Source organism: Staurois parvus, unplaced genomic scaffold (assembly GCF_062004578.1).
Source record: "Staurois parvus isolate SC_StPar_1 unplaced genomic scaffold, SC_StPar_1.0 ptg001242l, whole genome shotgun sequence".
NCBI classification, from domain to species: domain Eukaryota; kingdom Metazoa; phylum Chordata; class Amphibia; order Anura; family Ranidae; genus Staurois; species Staurois parvus.
In genome coordinates this window covers 11,034-37,822 of record NW_028319038.1, presented here as the reverse complement: position 1 = coordinate 37,822, position 26,789 = coordinate 11,034, and the positions used below count along the sequence as shown (strand labels likewise).

The 26,789-nt window shown below is 45.7% G+C and overlaps 1 protein-coding gene across 1 annotated transcript; it reads left to right on the top strand.

Moving 5' to 3' along the window:
• Positions 1 to 204: 204 nt before the first annotated feature.
• Positions 205 to 15,892, top strand: LOC149437926 (chymotrypsin-like elastase family member 2A). The gene is made up of 8 exons (XM_089660438.1): positions 205 to 276; positions 2,832 to 2,920; positions 3,260 to 3,357; positions 6,790 to 6,918; positions 8,708 to 8,844; positions 10,692 to 10,837; positions 14,429 to 14,581; positions 15,726 to 15,892. The coding sequence occupies exons 1-8, from the start codon at positions 237 to 239 to the stop codon at positions 15,741 to 15,743; spliced, it is 810 nt and encodes a 269-aa protein (XP_089516564.1). The 5' UTR covers positions 205 to 236; the 3' UTR covers positions 15,744 to 15,892.
• The last annotated feature ends 10,897 nt before the right edge of the window (positions 15,893 to 26,789 follow it).

Here is a 26,789-nt window from a genome sequence, read left to right as displayed (position 1 = left end):
AAAAAAAAAACAAGTATGGCCGGGTCTTGTGCTGAAGGTGTGCCCTTTGCTCTACAACCAGCAAGGTCAGTGCAGATAAATGGCTGCGATAAAATATATTTTGGGCAGCGAAAATAAATAAATATGCTTTTTTTGGAGGAGATAAGCGATATATTTAACACTCCATATGTCAACCGATCGATGGGAATAGTTTGAATAAATAGGGCCCCCGGGTCTGACGGGTCTGACCGAGGACGATGGATTCCCTGCTCGCCTTGCTGCTGTTGGCTGTCGGAGGTTCGTCCTATTTGAACTCGTGATTTTATAGTTTCATACTTTTTTCCAGGGCTGGAGGGTCTATTGTTGCTGGGGGGAATCTGTTGTTGCTGGGGGATCTGTTGTTTCCAGTGGCAGATCTGTTGTTGCTGTGGGGGTACTTTGTTGTAGGGAGAGGTCTACTGTTGAGGTGGGGGGTCTATTTATGTTGGTTGCTGGAGGGTCTATTGTTGCTTGGGGGATCTATTGTTTCCAGTGACAGATCAGTTGTTGCTGTGGGGGGTACTTTGTTGTAGGGGGAGGTTTATGTTCCTAGGGGAAATCTACTCTTGAGGTAGGAGGGGGTCTATTAATGCTGGCTGCTGGAGGGTCTATTGTTGATGGGAGATCTATTGTTGTTGAAGTGGATCTATTGTTGCTGGGGTGGGTCTATTGTTTCCAGTAGGGGGAGGGCTTACGTTCCTAGGGGAAATCTACTGTTGAGGTGGTGGGGGGTCTATTGTTGCTGGGGGATCTATTGTTTCCAGTGAAAGATCTGTTGTTGCTGTGGGGGTATTTTGTTGTAGGGAGAAGTCTACTGTTGAGGTGGGGGGTCTATTAATGCTGGGTGCTGGAGGGTCTATTGTTGCTGGGGGGATCTTTTGTTTCCAGTGGCAGATGTTGTTGCTGTGGGGGTACTTTGTTGTAGGGGGAGGTCTTATGTTCCTAGAGGAAATCTACTGTTGAGGTGAAGGAGGGAGTTCAATTAATGTTGGCCACTGGAGGGTCTATCGTTGCTGGGGGGATCTATTGTTTCCAGTGGCAGATCTGTTGTTGCTGTGGGGGTACTTTGTTGTAGGGGGAGGTTTTATGTTCCTAGGGGTAAATCTACTGTTGAGCTGAAGGAGGGGGCTCAATTAATGGCTGCTGGAGGGTCTATTGTTGCTGGGAGATCTATTGTTGCTGGGGTGGATCCATTGTTTCCAGTGACAGATCTGTTGTTGCTGTGGGGGGCACTTTGTTGTAGGGGGAGGTTTTATGTTCCTAGTGGAAATCTACTGTTGAGGTGAAGGAGGGGGGTTCAATTGGCTGCTGTCTGCCTATTGTTGCTGGGGGCTCTATTGTTGCTTGGGAGTTGTTATTTTTTCCCCCGTGGGGTTCTATTGCAGCTGGGGGGGATCTATTGTTGCTGGGGGTCTATTTGTGTGGGCTGCAGAGGATCTATATCAATGCTTTTCTTATCATGAATGTGGTTCTAAAGCCTTAAGGCTCTAGCCGCAGTCTCCCTCCTCATTGGACAGATTGATAGAGATGGTAGCTATTGGCTCCCGCTGCAGTCAATCAAATGCTGTGACACAAGAGCGGAGGTGGGCGGAGCCGAGCCGCACACTCTATGTCAATGGATGCAGACAGGGTGACTCGGGAGCGAGCCCACACGGGTACCCCCATGGAAAGGGCTTTTTGTGGGGGCACCCGCCGAAGAGGAGGGGCTAGGAGTACCGGTGGGGGGACCCCAGAAGGGGAGGATCAGGCTGCTCTGTGCAAAAGCATGCACAGAGCAGGTATGTATAGACATGTCTGTTGTTTTAATAAAAAGAAAAAAGAAAATGAATGAATACAAATGATGTAATATATATATATCAGGGGCGGACTGACAACTCATGGGGCCCCCGGGCAATAGGGGACCATGGGGCCCCTGTGTCCTTGCCCACACTCAAAAAAGCCTATGAAAAAGGTACCAGGGGCATCTCATGGGGCCCCCTACTGACCCCGGGCCCTCGGGCAGTGCCCGAGTTTCCAAATGGTCAGTCCACCCCTGATATATATATATATAAAATACAAATCTACATTTCTGGAATGCATTTACAAATATATGTAAAAAAAATGTTAAAATGACTTTTCTATATGTTATAAAAAAAATCTGAAGAATATATTTAAAAAATATCTATTTGTAAAAAATATTTTTCATATATTTTGTAATATAATTTTTTTTTAATATATATATATATATATATATATATATATTTATATATATATATATATATATATATATATAAATTAAAAAAATTATATATATATGTATGTATAAATACTGCATGTTGAAATGCATTTTTTATATATTACAAAATATATGAAAAATATTTTTTACAAATATATATTTTTTCAAATATATTTTTGATATATATATATATATATATATATATATATTTATTTATTTTTAAATATACTGAATAATTGAATATGGCCAAAATTTTAGTATTTCAAACATATTTTTCTTCCATGTGGGATACGGGCTTTTTTTGGAGACAAGTGCCTGTTGCAACCCACCGTTGTCACCATCAGGAACCCCATTGGAAGATTTCTCCTCTATTACTTTTCTGGGGACAATAAAAGCCTGACAGGGGTCCAATCCCTCTCCACTCCGCCCAAAACCAAAAAAAAAAAAAAGGTTTTGCCTTGAGTTACACGTTAACTTCTCCGGTCTTATGTGAGATGTGGTTGTTGGATCAATGACCCATCGATCGAATCTCTCATCTTTCTAACATTTTTGTGACCCGCGTTGCTGATTTTTTGCCTTTTATGCTTCTATTCCTCAGCGTACGGCTGTGGCGCTCCCACCTACAAGCCGGCCACGTCGCGGGTGGTAAATGGCGAGGACGCCGTGCCGCACAGTTGGCCTTGGCAGGTGAGCAGCAGATCTATAGATTGTATACACTCAACGGCAGGGGCGGACTGGTAACTCATGGGGCCCCCGGGCAATAGGGGATCATGGGGCCCCTGTGTCCTTGCCCAAACTCAAAAAAGCCTATGAAAAAGGTACCAGGGGCATCTCATGGGGCCCCCTACTGACCCCGGGCCCTCGGGCAGTGCCCGAGTTCCCAAATGGTCAGTCCACCCCTGCTCAACGGTGACATTAAACGGGTTGTACACCTCAGTCGTGAAACATGAACAAAGCACATCCCTCTGCAGTGTGCACAATCTCCGGTATTTCCTGTGACAACGCATCTTTGCTCCTTCCTTACAGGTGTCCCTCCAGTACACGTCGGGGGGATATTGGTACCATACATGCGGGGCATCGCTCATCTCATCTGAATGGGTGCTGACCGCGGGCCACTGCATCAGGTAGGTGAAGCGTATGGTGCGCCAAAGTAAAAGGGGGCTTTGCCTTCAGGGGGCTGATGGTCCGTATTCACCCCCCGAGCGACGTTTACCAAACATTTCGGTGTTTGGATTACTAAAGGAATAGATAAATGTCTGTTGTGTCAAGGCAGCCCCTTCATGCCCACAGGGAAGAAAATATATATTGACATGTATTTGAAATGCTACAATTTTGGCCGTATTCAACATATTAAAAAAAATATATATTTATAGTACGGCCAAAATTGTAGAAATTCATATATATGTCAATATATATGGGAAGAATATTGTTCAAATATATTATTATTATACAGGATTTATATATTATTATTATACAGGATTTATATATTATTATTATTATTATTATTATACAGGATTTATATATTATTATTATTATTATTATACAGGATTTATATATTATTATTATACAGGATTTATATATTATTATTATACAGGATTATTATTATTATTATTATTATTATACAGGATTTATATTATTATTATTATTATACAGGATTTATATTATTATACAGGATTTATATTATTATTATTATTATTATACAGGATTTATATTATTATTATTATTATACAGGATTTATATATATATTATTATTATACAGGATTTATATATTATTATTATTATTATTATACAGGATTTATATTATTATTATACAGGATTTATATATTATTATTATACAGGATTATTATTATTATTATTATTATTATACAGGATTTATATTATTATTATTATTATTATACAGGATTATTATTATTATTATTATACAGGATTTATATTATTATACAGGATTTATATTATTATTATTATTATACAGGATTTATATATTATTATTATTATACAGGATTTATATATATATTATTATTATACAGGATTTATATTATTATTATTATACAGGATTTATATATTATTATTATTTTACAGGATTATTATTATTATTATTATACAGGATTTATATTATTATTATTATTATACAGGATTTATATATATATTATTATTATTATACAGGATTTATATATATTATTATTATACAGGATTTATATATATTATTATTATACAGGATTTATATATTATTATTATTATACAGGATTTATATATATTATTATTATACAGGATTTATATATTATTATTATTATTATTATACAGGATTTATATATATTATTATTATACAGGATTTATATATTATTATTATTATACAGGATTTATATATATTATTATTATACAGGATTTATATATTATTATTATTATTATACAGGATTTATATATTATTATTATTATACAGGATTTATATATATTATTATTATACAGGATTTATATATTATTATTATTATTATTATTATACAGGATTTATATATATTATTATTATACAGGATTTATATATTATTATTATTATACAGGATTTATATATATTATTATTATTATACAGGATTTATATATATTATTATTATACAGGATTTATATATTATTATTATTATTATACAGGATTTATATATATTATTATTATTATACAGGATTTATATATTATTATTATTATTATACAGGATTTATATATATTATTATTATTATACAGGATTTATATATTATTATTATTATTATTATACAGGATTTATATATTATTATTATTATTATTATTATTATTATACAGGATTTATATATTATTATTATTATTATACAGGATTTATATATTATTATTATTATTATTATACAGGATTTATATATTATTATTATTATTATTATTATTATTATTATACAGGATTTATATATTATTATTATTATACAGGATTTATATATTATTATTATACAGGATTTATATATTATTATTATACAGGATTTATATATTATTATTATTATTATTATACAGGATTTATATATATTATTATTATACAGGATTTATATATTATTATTATTATACAGGATTTATATATTATTATTATTATTATTATTATTATACAGGATTTATATATATTATTATTATACAGGATTTATATATATTATTATTATACAGGATTTATATATTATTATTATACAGGATTTATATGGCGCCAACAGTATGTTGAAATGCATTTTGTTATATATTACAAAATATATGAAAAATATTTTAAAAAATATTTTTTTAAATATATTTTTTTTTAAATATATTCTTCGGATTTTTTTTTTATCATACAGAGAAGTCATTTTTACCTATATCTGTAAATGTGTTCCAAAAAAGTAGATTTGTATTTCTAAAGACACGCAGTGTATATATTTCATATATTTTGTAATAAAAACACATTTCCGCATACAGTATATATATAGATTAAAGTCCTCCTTCACATCAGGGTCCTCATCAGAGACCTCCGTGCATCAGGGTCCCCTTTAGGGATTCCCCTTACATCAGGGACCCCATCAGACTCCTCCCTTACATTAGGGTCCCCACCAGAGTCTCCCCTTCTCAGGGTTCCCTTTAAAGTCCTCCTTCACATCAGGATCCCCATCAGAGACCTCCTTACATCAGGGTCCCTTTTAGAGTGTTCCCTTACACCAGGGACCCCATCAGAGTACTCCTTCACATCAGGGACCCCACCAGAGCCCTCCCTTACATCAGGGTCCCCACCACAGCCCTCCCTTACATTAGGGTCCCCACCAGAGTCCCCTCTTATGTCAGGGTTCCCTTTAAAGTCCTTCACATCAGGATCCCCATCAGAGTACTCCTTCACATCAGGGTCCTCATCAGACACCTCCTTGCATCAGGGTCCCCTTTAGAGTTTCCCCTTACATGGGGGACCCCATCAGACTCCCCCCTTACATTAGGGTCCCCAACAGTGTCCCCACCAGAGTCCCCCCCTTATGTCAGGGTTCCCTTTAAAGTCCTCCTTCACATCAGGATTCCCATCAGAGACCTCCTTACATCAGGGTCCCCTTTAGAGTGTCCCCTTACATCGGGGACCCCATCAGATTAGTCCTTCACATCAGGGTCCCCATCAGAGTCCTCTTTACATCAGGATTCCCCAGCCTACACTGTCGTTTGTCCTCCAGCTCTGACCATTAATGATACATCGTTGGTCCTCGGACCGAGGAGCAGATAAATTCTTGTAGACAGCCAGGTGACTGTTTGGAGACCTCGGCTCTCATGGGAACAGTCCTGGAGATGAGTCCTCGGGAAAGGACTGGTATTGGGGTCCATTGCCGTAAAGGTGTGAGGAAGGGACAGTCTACTGCAGGTGCTGGTTAGGCCAAGCCATGAGTCTCCCTGTGGAGGCCTCTGTTATGGGGAGGTACCCCAGCCCATGGCTCCTCGGGGAGTCTTTGGGACCATCTCATGCCAGGTAGAGATGGTCAAAGAGTGGCCGCGAGGCAATGCATGTGAAGCCCAACCGGCTACGCCAGTCCTTTCATGTGTCCCATCGTTTGTTTGCCTGCAGCTCCTCCAATGTGTACCGGGTTCAACTCGGAAGACACAACCTGAGACAGGTGGAACCCAACATCAAGACCATCAGCGTCACCAAGCTCATCAACCACCCCAAATGGAACTCCAATGCTCTAGCCAATGGGTAACCTCCTACTGCTTCTGAATATCAGGGATAATAATGTCTGTATTTCTCACTGCCACACCTAGACAGGAATGTAACTGAGTGTGAATGACCATCACTAGTGCAGGTTCATCGAGCAGGTAACCCTTTACACCCACAGTATGCAGTGACCTATAATATTGTCTGCATCACTCGCTGCCACACCCAGACAGGAATGTAACTGAGTGAGAATGGCGTCACTAGTGCAGGTTCATCGAGCAGGTAACCCTTTACACCTATGCAGTGACCTAAAAAAAGTCTGTATTTCTCGCTGCCACGTCCAGATAGGAATGTAACTGAATGAGAATGGCCGTCACTAGTGCAGGTTAGTTGAGCAGGTAACCCTTTACACGTATGCGGTGACCGATAATAATGTCTGTATCACTCGCTGCCACGTCCAGATAGGAATGTAACTGAGTCAGAATGGCGTCACTAGTGCAGGTTCATCGAGCAGGTAACCCTTTACACCTACAGTATGCGGTGACCTATAATAATGTCTGTATCACTCGCTGCCACGCCCAGACAGGAATGTGAGTGAGAATGGCGTCACTAGTGCAGGTTCATCGAGCAGGTAACCCTTTACACGTATGCGGAGACCTATAATAATGTCTGTATCACTCGCTGCCACGTCCAGATAGGAATGTAACTGAGTCAGAATGGCCGGCACTAGTGCAGGTTAGTTGAGCAGGTAACCCTGTACACCTACAGTATGCGGTGACCTATAATAATGTCTGCATCAGTCGCTGCCACGCCCAAACAGGAATGTAACTGAGTGAGAATGGCGTCACTAGTGCAGGTTCATCGAGCAGGTAACCCTTTACACCTATGCAGTGACCTAAAAAAAGTCTGTGTTTCTCGCTGCCACGTCCAGATAGGAATGTAACTGAGTCAGAATGGCCGTCACTAGTGCAGGTTAGTTGAGCAGGTAACCCTTTACATCTACAGTAGGCGGTGACCTATAATAATGTCTGCATCAGTCGCTGCCACGCCCAGACATGAATGTAACTGCGTGAGAATGGCGTCACTAGTGAAGGTTCATTGAGCAGGTACTAATGGCAAAAAGGGGGGCAAGAGGCACCATAAATTAAATGTATCACTGAATGTATTTTATCTGCCAAGTAACCAAAAACCAAACATGAAAAAAAGGGGGGATGTGAAAAGAGATTCACAGAAAAAGCGGTTACATCACGAACAGAAAGCGATACTCAGAAATTCCTCAAAAATGATGCTTTATTACAAAAATTGCATATGTAGACATTAAGGTGAATACCTCAGTAACATGACAACATGGGGACATTTCAAGGGGGGGGATACATTGTAACATGACAACATGGGGGACATTTAAGGGGGAGGGGAATACATTGTAACATGACAACATGGGGGACCTTTCGGTTGGGATACATTGTAACATGACAACATGGGGGACATTTCATGGGGGGGGGGGAATACATTGTAACATGACAACATGGGGGACATTTCAGGGATAGGGGAGCTACATTGTAACATGACAACATGGGGGACATTTTGGGGGGGGATACACTGTAACATGACAACATGGAGGACATTTCAGGGGGGGGATACATTGTAACATGACAACATGGGGGACATTTCAGGGGGGGGATACATTGTAACATGACAACATGGGGAACATTTCAGGGGGAAGACTTCTCCAAGGCGATGTACCTTACATAAATAATTCTGCGTCGTGTCAGCTGTATTGCTCCTTTAAGTTGCGGGGTTCCATAGTCAACACTTCCTTTGCTTCCTCCAGGAATGACATCTCTCTCCTTAAGCTGGCAGAACCCGTAGAATTCAGTGACACCATCCAGCCCGCTTGCCTGCCCCCTGCTGATGTCATCCTTGAAAACAACGTTGGCTGCTTCGTCACCGGCTGGGGGAACCTCCAGAGTAAGTGAGCCTTGGATTTAATCGGGTTCAAGGAAACTTTCACCATGGGAATCCCACAGACTGAAACTTCTGTCCTCTCCTTCTGAAAATATATATTTGTACGGCTCTCCTGGGAGGTCTAATGTGTCTCTCCAGACTCCTGGACCTCGATATGCAGTATAATGGTGTCTAACTTATGTTCTATTCTATTCTTTTCTATTCTATTCAAATCTATTCTATTAAAATTCATATTTATTACCTATTTTTTTTCTATTTTATTCTATTCTATTTTTTCTATTCTATTATTTTCTATTCTATTATATTGTGTTCTATTCTATTGTTTTGCTATTCTATTCTAATCTATTCTTTTATGTTCTATTTTTTTCTTTTCTATTCTATTCTAATCTATTCTATTCAAATTCAAATTTTATTCTTTTCAAAATTTGATTATCGGAAGACAGTTATATTTTTTCTATTTTATTCTATACTGTTTTTTTCTATTCTATTCTTTTATATTCTAATCTATTCTATTCTTTTATGTTCTATTCTATTCTATTAAAATTCATATTTATTCTCTTCAAAATGTGATTATCAGAAGACAGTTATATTTTTTCTATTTTATTCTACACTATTTTTTTTTCTATTCTATTCTTTTATATTCTAATCTATTATTTTATATTGTTTTCTATTCTAATCTATTCTATTCTTTTATGTTCTATTCTATTATTTTCTATTCTATTCTAATCTATTCAATTAAAATTCATATTCTCTTCAAAATTTGAATTTCAGAAGAAAGATATATTTATTTCTATTTTATTCTCTTCTATTTTTTCTATTATATTCTATTCTTTTATATTGTGTTCTTTTCTATTGTTTTGCTATTCTATTCTAATTTATTCTATTCTTTTATGTTCTATTCTTTTCTATTCTAATCTATTCTATTCTATTCAAATTTTATTCTTTTCAAAATTTGATTATCGGAAGACAGTTATATTTCTTCTGTTTTATTCTATACTGTTTTTTTCTATTCTATTCTTTTATATTCTATTCTATTCTTTTCTATTCTATTCTATTAAAATTCATATTTATTCTCTTCAAAATGTGATTATCAGAAGACAGTTATATTTTTTCTATTTTATTCTACACTAATATTTTTTTCTATTCTATTCTTTTATATTCTAATCTATTATTTTATATTGTTTTCTATTCTAATCTATTCTATTCTTTTATTTTCTATTCTATTCTAATCTATTCAATTAAAATTCATATTTTCTTCAAAATTTGAATTTCAGAAGAAAGATATATTTATTTCTATTTTATTCTCTTCTATTTTTTCTATTATATTCTATTCTTTTATATTGTGTTCTTTTCTATTGTTTTGCTATTCTATTCTAATTTATTCTATTCTTTTATGTTCTATTCTTTTCTATTCTAATCTATTCTATTCAAATATGAATTTCATTCTCTTCAAAATTTGATTACCAGAAGACAAGTTATATTTTTTTCTATCTTATTCTCTACTATTTTTTTTTCTATTCTATTCTTTTATATTCTAATCTATTATTTTATATTGTTTTCTATTCTAATCTATTCTTTTCCATTCTATTGAAATCTATTTTATGCTATACTGTTTTTTTTTTAATTCTGTTCTATTCTTTTCTATTCTATTCTAATCTATTCTTTTATTTTATATTGTATTCTGTTCTGTCGAATTCAGGTGAAATTTTTGCTTCGTTGTTTCAGATTCGTTCAAATCCGTTACTATTGTCATTCGAACATTCGGATACATTTTTGTATTTTTGTTCTGCCCGTGTCTGCTTATTTTTTACTGATGTTAATAAAATGAAATTTGATTTTTTTTTTTTTAGCGAACGGAGTTGGCGCAGACGCCTTGCAGCAAGGTCTTCTCCTGGTTGTGGACCACGACACGTGCACTCAGCGTGATTGGTGGGGAAATACCGTGAAGACCAACATGATCTGCGCTGGAGGGGACGGCATCGTGTCATCCTGCTATGTATGTACTGCCAAACCAGAGGCGGGCTGACCATTTGGGAACTCTGGCACTGCCCAAGGGCCGGGGTCAGTAGGGGGCCCCATGTGATGCCTCTGTTACCTTTCATAGGCTTTTTTGGGTGTGGTTTGAGTGTGGGCGAGGACACAGGGGCCCCATGATCCCCTATTGCCCAGGGGGCCCCATGATCCCCTATTGTCTGGGGGGCCACATGATCCCCTATTGCCCAGGGGGCCCCATGATCCCCTATTGCCCGGGGGACCCCATGATCCCCTATTGCCCGGGGGGCCACATGATCCCCTATTGCCCGGGGGGCCCCATGATCCCCTATTGCCCAGGGGCCCCATGATCTCCTATTGCCCGGGGGGCTCCATGATCTCCTATTGCCCGGGGGGCCCCATGATCCCCTATTGCTCGGGGGGCCCCATGATCTCCTATTGCCCGGGGGGCCCCATGATCCCCTATTGCCCGGGGGGGCCCCATGATCTCCTATTGCCCGGGGGGCCCCATGATCTCCTATTGCCCGGGGGCCCCATGATCCCCTATTGCCCGGGAGGTCCCATGATCTCCTATTGCCCGGGGGGCCCCATGATCCCCTATTGCCCGGGGGGGCCCCATGATCTCCTATTGCCGGGGGGTCCCATGATCTCCTATTGCCCGGGGGGCCCCATGATCCCCTATTGCCCGGGGGGCCCCATGATCCCCTATTGCCCGGGGGGCCCCATGATCTCCTATTGCCCGGAGGGCCCCATGATCCCCTATTGCCCGGGGGCCCCATGATCCCCTATTGCCCGGGGGGCCCCATGGTCTCCTATTGCCAGGGGGCCCCATGATCCCCTATATCCCGGGGGGCCCTATGATCTCCTATTGCCCGGGGGCCCCATGAGTTTTCAGTCTGGCCCTGGCCAGACGAGACTCCTCGGCCCTCGTTCATCATGCACAGCGACGGCACTGGAGGGATGCTAAAAAGACACGATGTTGCTTGAAGGGCCACCCCAGTCATCGTGCGACTATTGCAGGCCATAGACGGTTCGTTTATCGGCCGAATTTTCGTCAGAAACAATAATCGGCCAATATTTGCACCTTTAGTGGGGCAATGTCGTCGGCCGATTTTCACGGTTCCTCCTCGCTCATGCTGGAAAATTTACAAAAAATGGCCGATTTCGTAAGCATTGGTGGCAACAGAACGACCGATTTTTCGTTGTTCGCCCGAAAATTCGGCCGATGGCCGGCATTACAGATTTCAAAGTCGGGGGACGTTCTGATTTCAGGTGCGATTTGCAAGCCGACCGAGAAACCGCGTCGATAGGACCGTTCTAAGCCCGGGTTAGAAATTTGCAGAGCGATTTCCATTATATTCTACGTCTGCGAAATCGCAACAAAATTGCAGAAGAATTAACGCAACTACTTTAAAAACCACACCGCTGCAAATCGCACGTGTTAAGACGCCGACATTCACATGCATTAGATGCAATTTCAGTTTCCAAATCGCACTGGAAATCGCACCGGCATGACAGAGCACTTAGTCACCAGTCGCAAGGCTGCAATTTAAAATCATGCGATTTGTGTGCAATTTCAGTGCAATTTCTGAAGACTTTATGGCGACTTATGAAGATTTTTAACAATTTCTTGCCATTTGCAGTGCGATTTCCATTGGATTCTATGTAGGTGAAATCGCAAGAAAACTGCAGAAAAAGTCACGCAAGAACGACTTAAGAAACCGTGCCGCAGCAAATCGCACATGTTAAGACGCTGACATTCACATGAATTAGATGCGATTTCAATTTCCAAATCGTACTGGAAATCGCACCGGCATGACCGAGCACTTAGTCACCAGTCGCAAGGCTGCGATTTAAAATCGTGTGATTTCTGAAGACTGTATTGCGACTTGTGAATATTTTTAATGATTTCTTGCAATTTGCGGTGCGATTTCCATTGTATTCTATGTTTGCGAAATCGCAAAGAAACTTCAGAAAAAGTCACGCAAGAACTACTTTGGAAACCGCGCCGCAGCAAATCGCACAGGTTAAGACGCCGACATTTACATGCATTAGATGCTATTTCAACTCCCAAATCGCACCAGTATGACCGGGCACTTAGACACCGATCACGCTGCTGCGATTTAAAATCATGCGATTTGTGTGATTTCTGAAGACTTTACTGCGACTTGTGAAGATTTTTAACGATTTCTTGCCATTTGCGGTGCGATTTCCATTCTATTCTATGTATGTGAAATCGCAACAAAATTTCACAAAAAGTCACGCAAGAATTGCTTTAGAAATCGCACCGCAGCAATTCACATTCATTAAGACGCTGACATTTTAAGACACTGACATTCACATGCATTAGATGCGATTTCAGTTACCAAATCGCACTGGAAATCGCACCAGTATGACCGGGCACTTAGTCACCAGTCACACCGCTGCGATTTAAAATCATGCGATTTGTTTGCGATGGAAATCGCTCTGCAAATTGCAAGAAATCGTTAAAAATCTTCACAAGTCGCAATAAAATCTTTAGAAATCGCACCTGAAATCACACTGAAATTGCACAAAAATCGCACGATTTTAAATTGCAGCGGTGTGACTGGTGACTAAGCCCCCGGTCACATTGGGTGCGATTTGGCATGCAATTTGCATGCCCTGCAACTTGCAAATAGCATACCATCTTCACAAGCCGCAATAAAGTCTTCAGAAATCACGCTGAAATTGCACACAAATCGCACGATTTTAAATCGCAGCGGTGTGACCGGTGACTAAATGCGCTGCACGTGTTAAGACGCTGACGTTCACATTCATTAGATGCGATTTTAAATTCCCAAATCGCACTGGAAATCGCACCGGCATGACTGAGCACTTGCACCCCGGTCACATTATTACGGTGAAGTCGCACGATTTTAAAATCGGGTGACCTGCCGATTTCATTGCGATGTGCAAGATCTCTATGAAAGTCGCACCTGAAGTAGCGCATGCACTACTTTGGAAATCGGTGCGGCTCCGACCCAAGTGGGAACTGCACTGATATGACCGCTGTAATTGCTGACAATAGGGTGAGATTTGAAAGTCGCAGGGCATGCAAATCGCATGCCAAGTCGCACCTGATGTGACCGAGGTTTTAGTCACCAGTCACGCCTCTGCGATTTAAAATCGTGCGATTTATGTGCAATTTCAGCACAATTTCAGGTGCGACTTTATTGAGACCTGTGAAGATTTTTATTCTGCGATTTGTGTACAATTTCAGCGGACGTCGCTCGGGTCCTCCTTCATGGTAGAGGCGATCAAAGACCGTAGCGTCTTGAGGAGGCCGCGTTGTCGAATCGCTGTGCTTAGCAGTGAGCCCGAGGAACAGTGGCGAGCGGCGAGGGGGGGGCGTACTGGAACGTCCCCTCCCGCTGCTATGAAAAGCGATCCAATGGCTAGAGAGTCGCTAGCACCGCTTTAATGAGAAAAAAAACGGGGTTGCGACTGGAAAATCGCATCGTTGACATACGTGTTGCGCTCTTCACGTGGCGATGGTGCGCACACGCCTCTTCAGACGCCCGTCCTCCATTTTTTCTGTCTTTCCTGTGTTGACACGTGAACTTCATCTCGGCAGGGCGACTCCGGCGGACCGCTGAACTGTCAGAACGCACAGGGCGACTGGGAGGTTCATGGGGTCGTTAGCTTCGGATCATCGCTGGGATGCAACTACTACAAGAAGCCCTCCGTCTTCACCAGAGTCTCCGAATATAACAGCTGGATCAGCACGGTTCGTACCTATTGCTAAGAGGTCCATGTATATAAAATTTGCATCAATCAGTCGCAGAGATCCAAGGCTTCAGAGTCATTTGCTTTCTGCGTTTTTTTGTCTGGAGGATCCTCAGCGCCATCTAGTGGTAGCAATGGGGGATTTTCCTGGAGTAAATGCCACGTTATTGACGCTAGATGGCGCTGACAACTTTAGAAAATGAAACTGTTAGCGAAGGTTCGCACTGATGTGGTTTCTGTGCGGTTTCCCCATCAGAATCGCACCCCGAGAGAGGAGAGCGGATATAGTGAATGCGGGGTCCGGGGAGATCGGATATAGTGAATGCAGGGTCTGGGGAGAGCAGATATAGTGAATGCGGGGTCCGGGGAGAGCGGATATAGTGAATGCAGGGGCCGGGGAGAGCGGATATAGTGAATGCGGGGTCCGGGGAGAGCGGATATAGTGAATGCAGGGGCCGGGGAGAGCGGATATAGTGAATGCGGGGTCCGGGGAGAGCGGATATAGTGAATGCAGGGGCCGGGGAGAGCGGATATAGTGAATGCGGGGTCCGGGGAGAGCAGATATAGTGAATGCAGGGTCCGGGGAGACCAGATATAGTGAATGCAGGGTCCGGGGAGAGCGGATATAGTGAATGCGGGGTCCGGGGAGAGCGGATACAGTGAATGCGGGGTCCGGGGAGAGCGGATACAGTGAATGTGGGGTGCGGGGAGAGCGGATATAGTGAATGCGGGGTCCGGGGAGAGCGGATATAGTGAATGCGGGGTCCGGGGAGAGCGGATATAGTGAATGCGGGGTCCGGGGAGAGCGGATATAGTGAATGCGGGGTCCGGGGAGAGCGGATATAGTGAATGCGGGGTCCGGGGAGAGCGGATATAGTGAATGCGGGGTCCGGGGAGACCGGATATAGTGAATGCGGGGTCCGGGGAGAGCGGATATAGTGAATGCAGGGTCCGGGGAGAGTGGATATAGTGAATGCGGGGTCCGGGGAGAGCGGATATAGTGAATGCGGGGTCCGGGGAGAGTGGATATAGTGAATGCGGGGTCCGGAGTTCAGTAACACTTTCATTTAATTGTATCTCTTGGAATATTTTGAGCTGAACACTGAAGGCCGGTAACATACAATCACCTTTTCTTGCTCTCTCAGACCATCGCATCCAACTAAAGCTGACCTGCGATCCTGGAGTCTCTCTGATGTTCGGATGGTTCCGGGCCGATCGATGATGATTTTCTTCATGAAATATTTTGGCTTTTTGAAAAAAAAAAACGAAGTCTGTCTTTCTGATCTGGATTAATAAAGTTTTTTTCCTGCCATTGTTAAGTTTGGAGTCTTTTGAATATCCATCCTAACTGCCACTATTATTATTATACATTTATAGCTCTGACATATACCACAGCGCTGTACAGAGAACACTGAGCCAGTCCCATCAGTCTCTGTACCAGAGGAGCTTACACTCTAATGTCCCCTCCCCCACAGTCCCATCAGTCTCTGTACCAGAGGAGCTTACACTCTAATGTCCCCTCCCCCACAGTCCCATCAGTCTCTGTACCAGAGGAGCTTACGCTCTAATGTCCCCTCCCCCACAGTCCCATCAGTCTGTACCAGAGGAGCTTACGCTCTAATGTCCCCTCCCCCACAGTCCCATCAGTCTCTGTACAGAGGAGCTTACACTCTAATGTCCCCTCCCCCACAGTCCCATCAGTCTCTGTACCAGAGGAGCTTACACTCTAATGTCCCCTCCCCCACAGTCCCATCAGTCTCTGTACCAGAGGAGCTTACGCTCTAATGTCCCCTCCCCCACAGTCCCATCAGTCTGTACCAGAGGAGCTTACGCTCTAATGTCCCCTCCCCCACAGTCCCATCAGTCTCTGTACCAGAGGAGCTTACGCTCTAATGTCCCCTCCCCCACAGTCCCATCAGTCTGTACCAGAGGAGCTTACGCTCTAATGTCCCCTCCCCCACAGTCCCATCAGTCTCTGTACAGAGGAGCTTACACTCAAATGTCCCCTCCCCCGCAGTCCCATCAGTCTGTACCAGAGGAGCTTACATTCTAATGTCCCCTCCCCCACGGTCATATCAGTCTCTGTACAGAGGAGCTTACATTCTAATGTCCCCTCCCCCACGGTCACATCAGTCTCTGTACAGAGGAGCTTGCACTCTAATGTCCCCTCCCCCAGTCCCATCAGTCTCTGTACAGAGGAGCTTACGCTCTAACGTCCCCTCCCCCACAGTCCCATCAGTCTCTGTACAGAGGAGCTTACGCTCTAACGTCCCCTCCCCCACAGTCACATCAGTCTCTGTACAAAGGAGCTGATGCTCTAATGTCCCCCCCCAACTGCAGCATGAATCACACTGGAAGTGCCAGTTGTGCCCTGTCTGACCATCACAAAGTAGAACTGTAAAGAATGACTGCTGAGATAAATCCAGTTGCAGCGCAGGACACACTACAAGCACATATGCCCTGTCTGTCATTCAGTAAAGAACAGTTGTTGAGATAAAAGCAGCGGCAGTATAGGACACTCTAGAAGCACTTGTGTCCTGTCTGATCCATTCAGTAAAGAAGTGGCGAAATAAAACCTATTGCAGGATAGGTCACACTAGAAGTGCCCATTGTGTCACGTCTGACCCATCGCAGAGCAGTAAAATATAACTGCTGAGACAAAACAAATGCAGGATAGGTCACACTGGAAGCGCTTGTTATGTCCCTTCAGACCAATCACAAAGTAGAACAGTAGAGAATAAGTGCTGAGATAAAACCAATTGCAGGATAAGTCACACAATGAGATCGTTCCCTCTGACCCATCACTGAGCAGAACAGTATTATTATTATTCAGGATTTCTATATTATTATTATTATTATACAGGATTTATGGCGCCAACAGTTTGCTCAGCGCTTTACAATATAACGGGAGACAATACAGCAACAATACAGTTCAATACAAGAGGGATAGGAGGCCCTGATCCTGGGAGCTTACAATCTAGGAGGGAGGGGCTAGTGGTACAAGAGGTAGTAACTGTGGGGGATGGACTGGTAGGAGGAGGAGAAGATTCCATTATTAGCTGAGGGCAGGATAGGCTTCCCTGAAGAGATCGGTTCTCAGAGATCACCTAAAAGTGAGCAGAGTGGGTGATAGTCTGATGGATTGGGGTAGGGAGCTCCAGAGGATGGGGGAAGCTCTGGAGAAGTCCTGGAGACGAGCATGGGAGGAGGAGACAAGGGAGCTAGAGAGCAGGAGGTCGTGCGAGGAGCGGAGAGGACGGTTTGGGTGATATTTGGGGACAAGATTGGTGATGTAATTTGGGGCGGAGTTATAAATGGCTTTATATGTTATTGTTAATGTTTTGAATTTGATTCGTTAGCAATGGGAAGCCAGTGTAGGGATTGGCAGAGAGGGGTGGAGGTCAGTGGAGGGATTGGCAGAGAGGGGTGGAGGACACTGAATGGAGGCCAGTGGAGGGATTGGCAGAGAGGGGTGGAGGACACTGAGTGGGGGCCAGTGGAGGGATTGGCAGAGAGGGGTGGAGGACACTGAGTGGGGGCCAGTGGAGGGATTGGCAGAGAGGGGTGGAGGTTACTGAGTGGAGGGATTGGCAGAGAGGGGTGGAGGACACTGAGTGGAGATCAGTGGAGGGATTGGCAGAGGGGGGTGGAGGACACTGAGTAGAGGCCAGTGGAGGGATTGGCAGAGAGGGGTGGAGGTTACTGAGTGGAGGGATTGGCAGAGAGGGGTGGAGGACACTGAGTGGAGGCCAGTGGAGGGATTGGCAGAGGGGGGTGGAGGACACTGAGTGGAGGCCAGTGGAGGGATTGGCAGAGGGGGGTGGAGGACACTGAGTAGAGGCCAGTGGAGGGATTGGCAGAGGGGGGTGGCAGAAGCGGAGCGGTTGGTGAGGTGGATGAGTCTGGCCGTTGAGTTCAGGATAGACTGGAGCGGGGATAGCGTGTGTTTGGGTAGGCCGGTAAGGAGGGAGTTGCAGTAGTCCAGGCGTGAGATGATGAGGGAGTGTACAAGTTGTTTAGTAGTGTCTGGGGTGAGAAATGTGCGTATTTTGGAGATGTTTCGGAGGTGAAGTCTAAAAGATTTGGACAACGATTGGACATGGGGTTGGAAGGACAGGTTGGAGTCCAGGGTGACACCCAGGACTTTGGCTTGCGGGGTGGGACTGATGGTGGCATTGTTGGTCGTGATGGAGAGGATGGGGGGGCGCGGGGTGGGGGGGAAGATTAGGAGCTCGGTTTTGGAAAGGTTCATTTTGAGGAAATGGAGCAACATCCAGTCTGATATGTCGTTCAGGAGGTGCGTGATTCGGGCGGATACTGAAGGGGCGAGGTGAGGAGGAGACTGAAGGGGCGAGGTGAGGAGGAGACTGAAGGGGCGAGGTGAGGAGGAGACTGAAGGGGCGAGGTAAGGAGGAGACTGAAGGGGTGAGGTGTGGAGGAGACTGAAGGGGCGAGGTAAGGAGGAGACTGAAGGGGTGAGGTGAGGGGGCGGAGAATGAAGGGGCGAGGTGAGGAGGAGACTGAAGGGGCGAGGTGAGGAGTGTCTTGGAAATTCGCTTTAACGAATTTCTCCTTACCGTGAGTACTCGCAGTTGGATGCGCAGAAATCCCCCATAAAGCTGTGCGAATCTCGCTTACCACGACTGCAGCTAAACTACACGATTCCTGCCCATCCAAATACTTTGGTTCTGTTGAATTGTGGGAGAATTGGAGCTCCGTTACCCTAGAATGATCACACGACACTCTAAGGCTGGTTGCAATCCACATAAGGGCTGATTTTAGACCCAGCTCTCTGTTTTATTAAAAATACACACATGCCCCCCACATGAATAAAGTCAAACCCCTCCCACCGAACAATGCAATGGGGATTGCCTATACAGAGGATGTACATTCCAATTGGAGCATAGCCTTTGCTATTATCTATCACTGGTCCTCCCCCATGAGTCTTCTGAGGTCAGCAGACTTCCTCCCCTTCCCCCCTATGAGCCATCTGAGGTCATATTTCCTGTCCTACTAGCTTCTATTGGTATGCAAAATTCTCTGCACAAGCACTCCCTAAAAATATCAGTCTGTACCTGGATGGGCCCGATACGATCTTTATTAAAACACATCCATCCGAGATACAGTTCAGATTAGTAATGGGTTGTAAGATATGCATAAGCCTACACGCGGAGTTCACACCGCTTGCGCATTGCGTTATGAAGCCCATGTGGTACCATGCTGCTGATATGCGGATACAGGCCCACGGTCTACTGACAGCAGCATTCGCATGGAATGCCGTGGTGGTATACACGCCGGTCTATAAGCGCAGATCTGCCATCTCATCCATTACCAAGCTGAGTACTGTAATACATACATTGTACATGCGCATGGCCCAATTGCAGCCTTCAGAGCTTTAATTAAGCCACACGAGAGACATATGAATAACACGAATATATGACACATTTAAAGTTCGACCAATAATACAAAATTTCCATGACATTCCCTCCTGTTTTATCATATTCTCCTCGTGTCCCTTCTTGATCTTCTTCAGCTTGATGGGTGTAGTCTCAAACTTCAAAGAGTTCCTGTAGTTGTCCCTGAGAATAAAGCTCCACGGGGTACCTGAAACAACAAGACCCGACGCAGACTCGACGCAAACAGGCTTGATTGAAGCGATGATCCTCAAGAGCGTTGGAACCTTCACTACAGGAAGGCTCTTGCAAAAACCACAAACAGACTTGTGGTATGAATAAAGCTTGTGATCCCACGGTGGTCTGGGGAGATCCAGCAATAGATTCTCAAATTGCCCCTGCAGACGGGGCCACACAAGGCTGGTCTCGACCCAGACAGTTTTCCAAATCGCAGACACAAACAATGATGAGGCTTGAAGCTTGCTTGAAGGTCTTGGAGAATGTGGTCTTCAGAGAGATAAATTAGAGGGAAGCCAGGACGTAATCTGTAGAGAAGGTGGTTGGTTGGTGAGGTCTTCCCCCGATCAGTGGTTGGAGTGGGATCCCCGGAGCGGGCATGGAGATGTGGTCGTCTGCCCGAGCTTGGCTTACACGGTCGATGAGGCAACAGGAACATCTCACCGCGGCATATAAAAGGCAGATGAAAAAGAGAAGCATCAGGATATACACTCCCACTTCCTTCAACCAAGATCCGATGGAGAACAGGAAATCTCCCAATCCTCCCAAACCCTTGAACGGATTCCAACCCTCACTAGCTATAGCTCTAGCTTTTCCCTGTAGTTCACTAACTTTGTCCATATGGGCCTGGACCTTGTCATCGGTGTCTTCTATCCAAGTACAACAATCCTCTCCGATGAACTCACAGAACCCCCCTTTGGCGGCTAAAAGATAATCAAGGGCCATCTTCTCCTGAAGCACTAAAATTCCCATCTGCCGTTGTTCTTGGGCAATTTCTCTGACAGCCTCTACGGTCTCGTTAAACATACTATCCACGATGACAGAAAAATTGTTCAGGCGCTTCATAAGTTCTATTCCCCATCCTGTCCATGAGGGGAACCAAGCCCATGCCTGGTCGCCCTCAGAGAACAGTTCCCTGCGAACTCTCCCTGCCATCCTTACCTTCTTGTGGACCATCAACTCTTCATGGTCCATCACTACATAGGATGCGGGGACTAGCTTTATGAGGGCACACGAACCTTTCGCGTTCTGGGGGAATGTTCTATAGGCTGCCGAACCACACAGGAAATAGTATGGACCTGTCAGAGCAGAACAGGAGGAGTTCCTCGTTCGGCCTCTGGCACTGAGCAACAGTTGCACAGACTGGGGGATTGCTCCCTCAGTCTGCACATCACATCCGTCCTTCCAACACACGTGGTCTGGTCGGTCAGTGTGGTTACTCAGAAGGGAAGTCTGGTTAGTCAGATTGACAGTTATACCTCCCTCGCAGGTGGTAATCCCAACAAACTTGTTACCTGTGCCAAAGCTGATGTTAAAGCACACCTGAGGGCTGCCTAGCTGTCCAGTTACCCATAATGGACTGACGAGGGTCCTACAGGAGCTAGAGCTAATATTGGTGCTGAAACTGATGTTACCTGCTAAAAATGTGTCATTAAGTTCTACCGATAAATGTCTACGTGGGGGCTGACCAGGGGTCCCTTGCTTTTTCATGCCGACGCGGATGTCATATAGGGCATGAACAGCGGCCATTGCGGACATGTGATGACTGGGTGGGGGCTTAGAGCATACCCAACAGTTGGTTTTGTTGGCGGTTCTGGCTAAACGCAGGTGCATTTTAAATAAAAGGTTGGGGTATCTGCCGTCTTTTCCTCCGTTCACACACATGTATGACATACAAACAAAAAGAAAAAGGAAAATGACACCCCTCATTCTCTGGTGTAGCTGAGAAGCTTCTTGCAGTGGCTTGCGTGCACCCAGTTGTCTCGTCCCTCGAGCTTGAGTGAGGTAGGTGTCGTCAGCTGGACTTGGTATGGTCCGGTGAACCGTGGCTCGAGTCCGGTTCTTTGATGTTTCTTTAGGACGAACCAATCACCTGGCTCAATAGAAAGAACACCTGTTATTGTATTTGGATCGGGGAGCGATTCGCGAACCCGATGGTGTATCTTCTGCAGCTCCCGTTGCAGAGATTGCACATAACCTGTAAGCTGTGAATGCAAAGACAACAACTGTTGAGGAAAGTACAACCCTGTTTTGGGAGGTCCCCCAAACAACACCTCGTAGGGTGACAGCCCATGTGGTTGCCGAGGGGCATTCCGGATGGAATAGGGGGCAATGGGGAGACACTCAGGCCAAGGTTTTTGGGTATCGGAAGACGTTCAACCTTACCGCTACTCTCGGGGTGATATGGGGTGTGTCGCCATTGACTCCAGTTCCACCAAAGAAATACAGTCGTGTCCTTTGGAAGAGAGATTAGTAGTGGACAAAGAAGACATGTTAGCAGAAGAGGTGTTAGTATTGTTAGTCGTGTTGCAAAATTCAGCACTGTCATTGTTGTCCTCCCCCCCCTTCTCATCTTCCGACACAGGAAGAAGAGAAGCTGGGTTAAGAATAGTGCATCGTTTGATAGTGAGGTTAGTAGGGGTTAGGAGGGTTTTCCCCTGAGAGGGGTACCTTGCCTTGGATGTCCTGTTTTCGCAGGACCGTTCTTGCTGCACTGGTGTCGGTGAGGCAAGGGAGGGGATATTTTAATTCCTCTAGAAAAAGATGGATCTGGGCCGACACCGATTTGTCAACTTCCTATGAGAATTCATAGGAGTTACTTACCATGGTGGTCATAGGGGCGGAGGACTCATCAGGAATGAACTGCCACCGACCTTTAGGTAATTGGGGACAGCTCCTCCTCATGTGCCCCGTTTGGTGGCACTGGAAGCACCTGGGTGGGGGCCTATCCTTCCTGTGACCCAGATCCCTTGGTTTTTCGTGTGGGGTCTGGGACATAAGAACTTTGGCCTTGTCTTGTTTTCTTCTATCCATTTCCCTCTCTATTGCCGCAAGAGTGGAAAGGATAGCAGGGATAGACATCTCATTATATTCGGGTCGGGCCAGAACCAGCCTTTCCCGAATTTTAGTATCGATGCCTTCCAAAAATTTGGCCCGCAACAGAATGTGCGTCGCGGTCACCTTTACCCCTTCAGTTGGAGCATCAGGTCCAACTTCCAGATCCGCATCCAGTGCCGTCTGCTTGAGACGGCGCCAGAAGCAGGCGCTTTCCTCATTAGGACCCTGGGTGAGCTTCATCATGTCCGTAGTAGAGGTAGCACCATACATTTCTGGAAGCTTTGCCTTTAGCTGTGTACAGAACTCTTTGCCCCCTGAAGTCATCTCCTCATGCGTGGTTATAGAGCACCCTGCAATCACTGTACTGGCCACTTCCATGCCCACCTTTGCCCGTAGGATCTGTGCACAATCTGACCCGCTCATACCATAGCTGAACTGGTTTTGTCCAAACATTCGAGCAAATCCTCTCGGATTGACTCGATAGTCCGGGAGCTCAGCCAGAATAGTGCGGATCTCTGTCGGGGTGAAGGGGACATGCCAAACTACCCGTTCCCCTAAAGTCCGTTCCCCCTGTGCATTGGGAGGACCTTCAAATTGCTGCACCCTGACTGGATAGGCCTCGGTTCGGGAAGAGTGCAAGGGCTGACCCAGCATCATCGGTGGGCTTAGATTAACCACCTCGCTTACTGCACCTTCAGGTTTGAGGTCCCTCAGATCAGGGTATAGCTGGGGGGCAGGGGTCTGATCAGTGGTTCGTAGCGCTTTGATGCAATCCGCCCTGTTTTTTAACCGGGTGTCTATTCCCCTTGATTCACAGATAGTCTGCAAATCGGTTGTTGAGTAGGCTTCATAGTTGGAAACAGAAGGAGCTGATTTTAGACCCAGCTCTCTGTTTTATTAAAAATACACACATGCCCCCCACATGAATAAAGTCAAATCCCTCCCACCGAACAATGCAATGGGGATTGCCTATACAGAGGATGTACATTCCAATTGGAGCATAGCCTTTGCTATTATCTATCACTGGTCCTCCCCCATGAGTCTTCTGAGGTCAGCAGACTTCCTCCCCTTCCCCCCTATGAGCCATCTGAGGTCATATTTCCTGTCCTACTAGCTTCTATTGGTATGCAAAATTCTCTGCACAAGCACTCCCTAAAAATATCAGTCTGTACCTGGATGGGCCCGATACGATCTTTATTAAAACACATCCATCCGAGATACAGTTCAGATTAGTAATGGGTTGTAAGATATGCACAAGCCTACACACGGAGTTCACACCGCTTGCGCATTGCGTTATGAAGCCCACGTGGTACTATGCTGCTGATATGCGGATACAGGCCCACGGTCTACTGACAGCAGCATTCGCATGGAATGCCGTGGTGGTATACACGCCGGTCTATAAGCGCAGATCTGCCATCTCATCCATTACCAAGCTGAGTACTGTAATACATACATTGTACATGCGCATGCCCAATTGCAGCCTTCAGAGCTTTAATTAAGCCACACGAGAGACATATGAATAACACGAATATATGACACATTTAAAGTTCGACCAATAATACAAAATTTCCATGACAGGAGGAGACTGAAGGGGGGAGGTGAGGGGGCGGAGACTGAAGGGGTGAGGTGAGGAGGAGACTGAAGGGGTGAGGTGAGGGGGCAGAGACTGAAGGGGTGAGGTGAGGGGGCGGAGACTGAAGGGGCGAGGTGAGGAGGAGACTGAAGGGGCGAGGTGAGGAGACTGAGGGGCGAGGTGAGGAGGAGACTGAAGGGGTGAGGTGAGGAGGAGACTGAAGGGGTGAGGTGAAGGGGCGGAGACTGAAGGGGTGAGGTGAGGGGGCGGAGACTGAAGGGGTGAGGTGAGGAGGAGACTGAGGGGTGAGGTGAGGGGGCAGAGACTGAAGGGGCAAGGTGAGGAGGAGACTGAAGGGGTGAGGTGAGGGGTGGAGAGGTAGGTTTGCGTGTCATCGGCATAGAGGTGGTAGTTGAAGCCATGGTAGTGTATCAGTTTGCAGAGGGAGGAGGTATAGATGGAAAGGAGGAGGGGCCCGAGGACAGAGCCTTGGGGGACCCCGACAGAGAGGGGGGAGGGAGGGGAAGGTGGCAGTGTTGTAGGTAACGTGGAAGGAGCGCTGGGATAGATGGGAGGAGAGCCAGGAGAGAGCAGAATCTCTGAGGCCGAGGGAGTGTAGTTTTTTGAGGAGGAGGGGGTGGTGGACTGTGTCGAAGGCCGCGCAGAGGTCGAGGAATAGGAGGACTGAATGGTGGCCATTAGCTTTGGCGGTTAGCAGGTCGTTGGTGAGGTGAGTCGGGCGGTTTCAGTGGAGTGTAGGGGACGGAAGCCGGACTGTAGGGGATCAAGGAGGTTGTTGTTGGTGAGGTGGGAGCTCAGGTGATTGTAGGCTAAATGTTCGAGGAGTTTGGAAGTGAGTGGCAGCAGGGAGATGGGTCTGAGGTTGTTCGGGTCGGTGGGGTCCAGGGAGGGTTTATGAGTATGGGGGTGATGTGCGCGTGCTTAAGGGTGGAGGGGAATGCGCCTGTAGAGAGGGAGAGATTGAAGATGTGGGTGAGGGAGCGTAGGATGGAGGGGGAGGGGGACCGCAGGAGTTGTGAGGGTTCAGGGGGCAGGTGGTGAGGGGACAGGGGGCAGGTGTGAGGGGGCAGGTGGTGAGGGGACGGGGCAAGCGGTGAGGGGACAGGGGGCAGGTGGTGAGGGGACGGGGCAAGCGGTGAGGGAACAGGGGGCAGGTGGTGAGGGACAGGGGGCAGGTGGTGAGGGGGCAGGTGGTGAGGGGACGGGGCAAGCGGTGAGGGGACAGGGGGCAGGTGGTGAGGGGACGGGGCAAGCGGTGAGGGAACAGGGGGCAGGTGGTGAGGGGACAGGGGGCAGGTGGTGAGGGGACAGGGGCAGGTGGTGAGGGGACAGGGGATGAGGGGACAGGTGGTGAGGGGACAGGGGGCAGGTGGTGAGGGGACAGGGGGCAGGTGGTGAGGGTCCAGGTGGTGAGGGGACAGGTGGTGAGGGGACAGGTGTGAGGGGACAGGTGGTGAGGGGACAGGGGGCAGGTGGTGAGGGGACAGGGGGTGAGGGGACAGGGGGCAGGTGGTGAGGGGACAGGTGGTGAGGGGACAGGGGGCAGGTGGTGAGGGGACAGGTGGTGAGGGGACAGGGGGCAGGTGGTGAGGGGACAGGTGGTGAGGGTCCAGGTGGTGAGGGGGGCTTCGGAAATCTTAGTAACCTCTTCGGTGGTGGTGAGGTGAAGGGAGCGAAGTGTTGAGGGGGTTATTGTGTGAGGGATGCTAGGTGGGGGGGGGGGGTGCAGGGACATCCCTACGAATTACGTCAATCTTGTCTTTGAAGTGATTGGCAATCTCGTAAAACATGACTGCTGTGATAAAACCAATTGCAGGATAGGCCACACTTGCAGCGCTTGTTATGCTCCCTCTGACCAATCACAGAGTAGAATAGAGAATAAGTGCTGAGATAAAACCAAGCGCAGGATAGGCCACACTTTCATCAGTAAAAGAGGGCGGTGGGCGGTGACAGGCTTTGCATTGGTTGAATAGGACAGACGAGTTGCCCAGCAACCAACTCCAAGCCATGGACCGGTCACAAGACGTTTCGTACTGAGTTGCTCCAGTGCGCATGCGGAATGCCCTGACAGCCCGCACAGGACACGTGAGGTGAGGCGCAGTCGCAGTCGGGGGCTGACAGGTGTGTACGGCGCAGGCGCAGTGTGT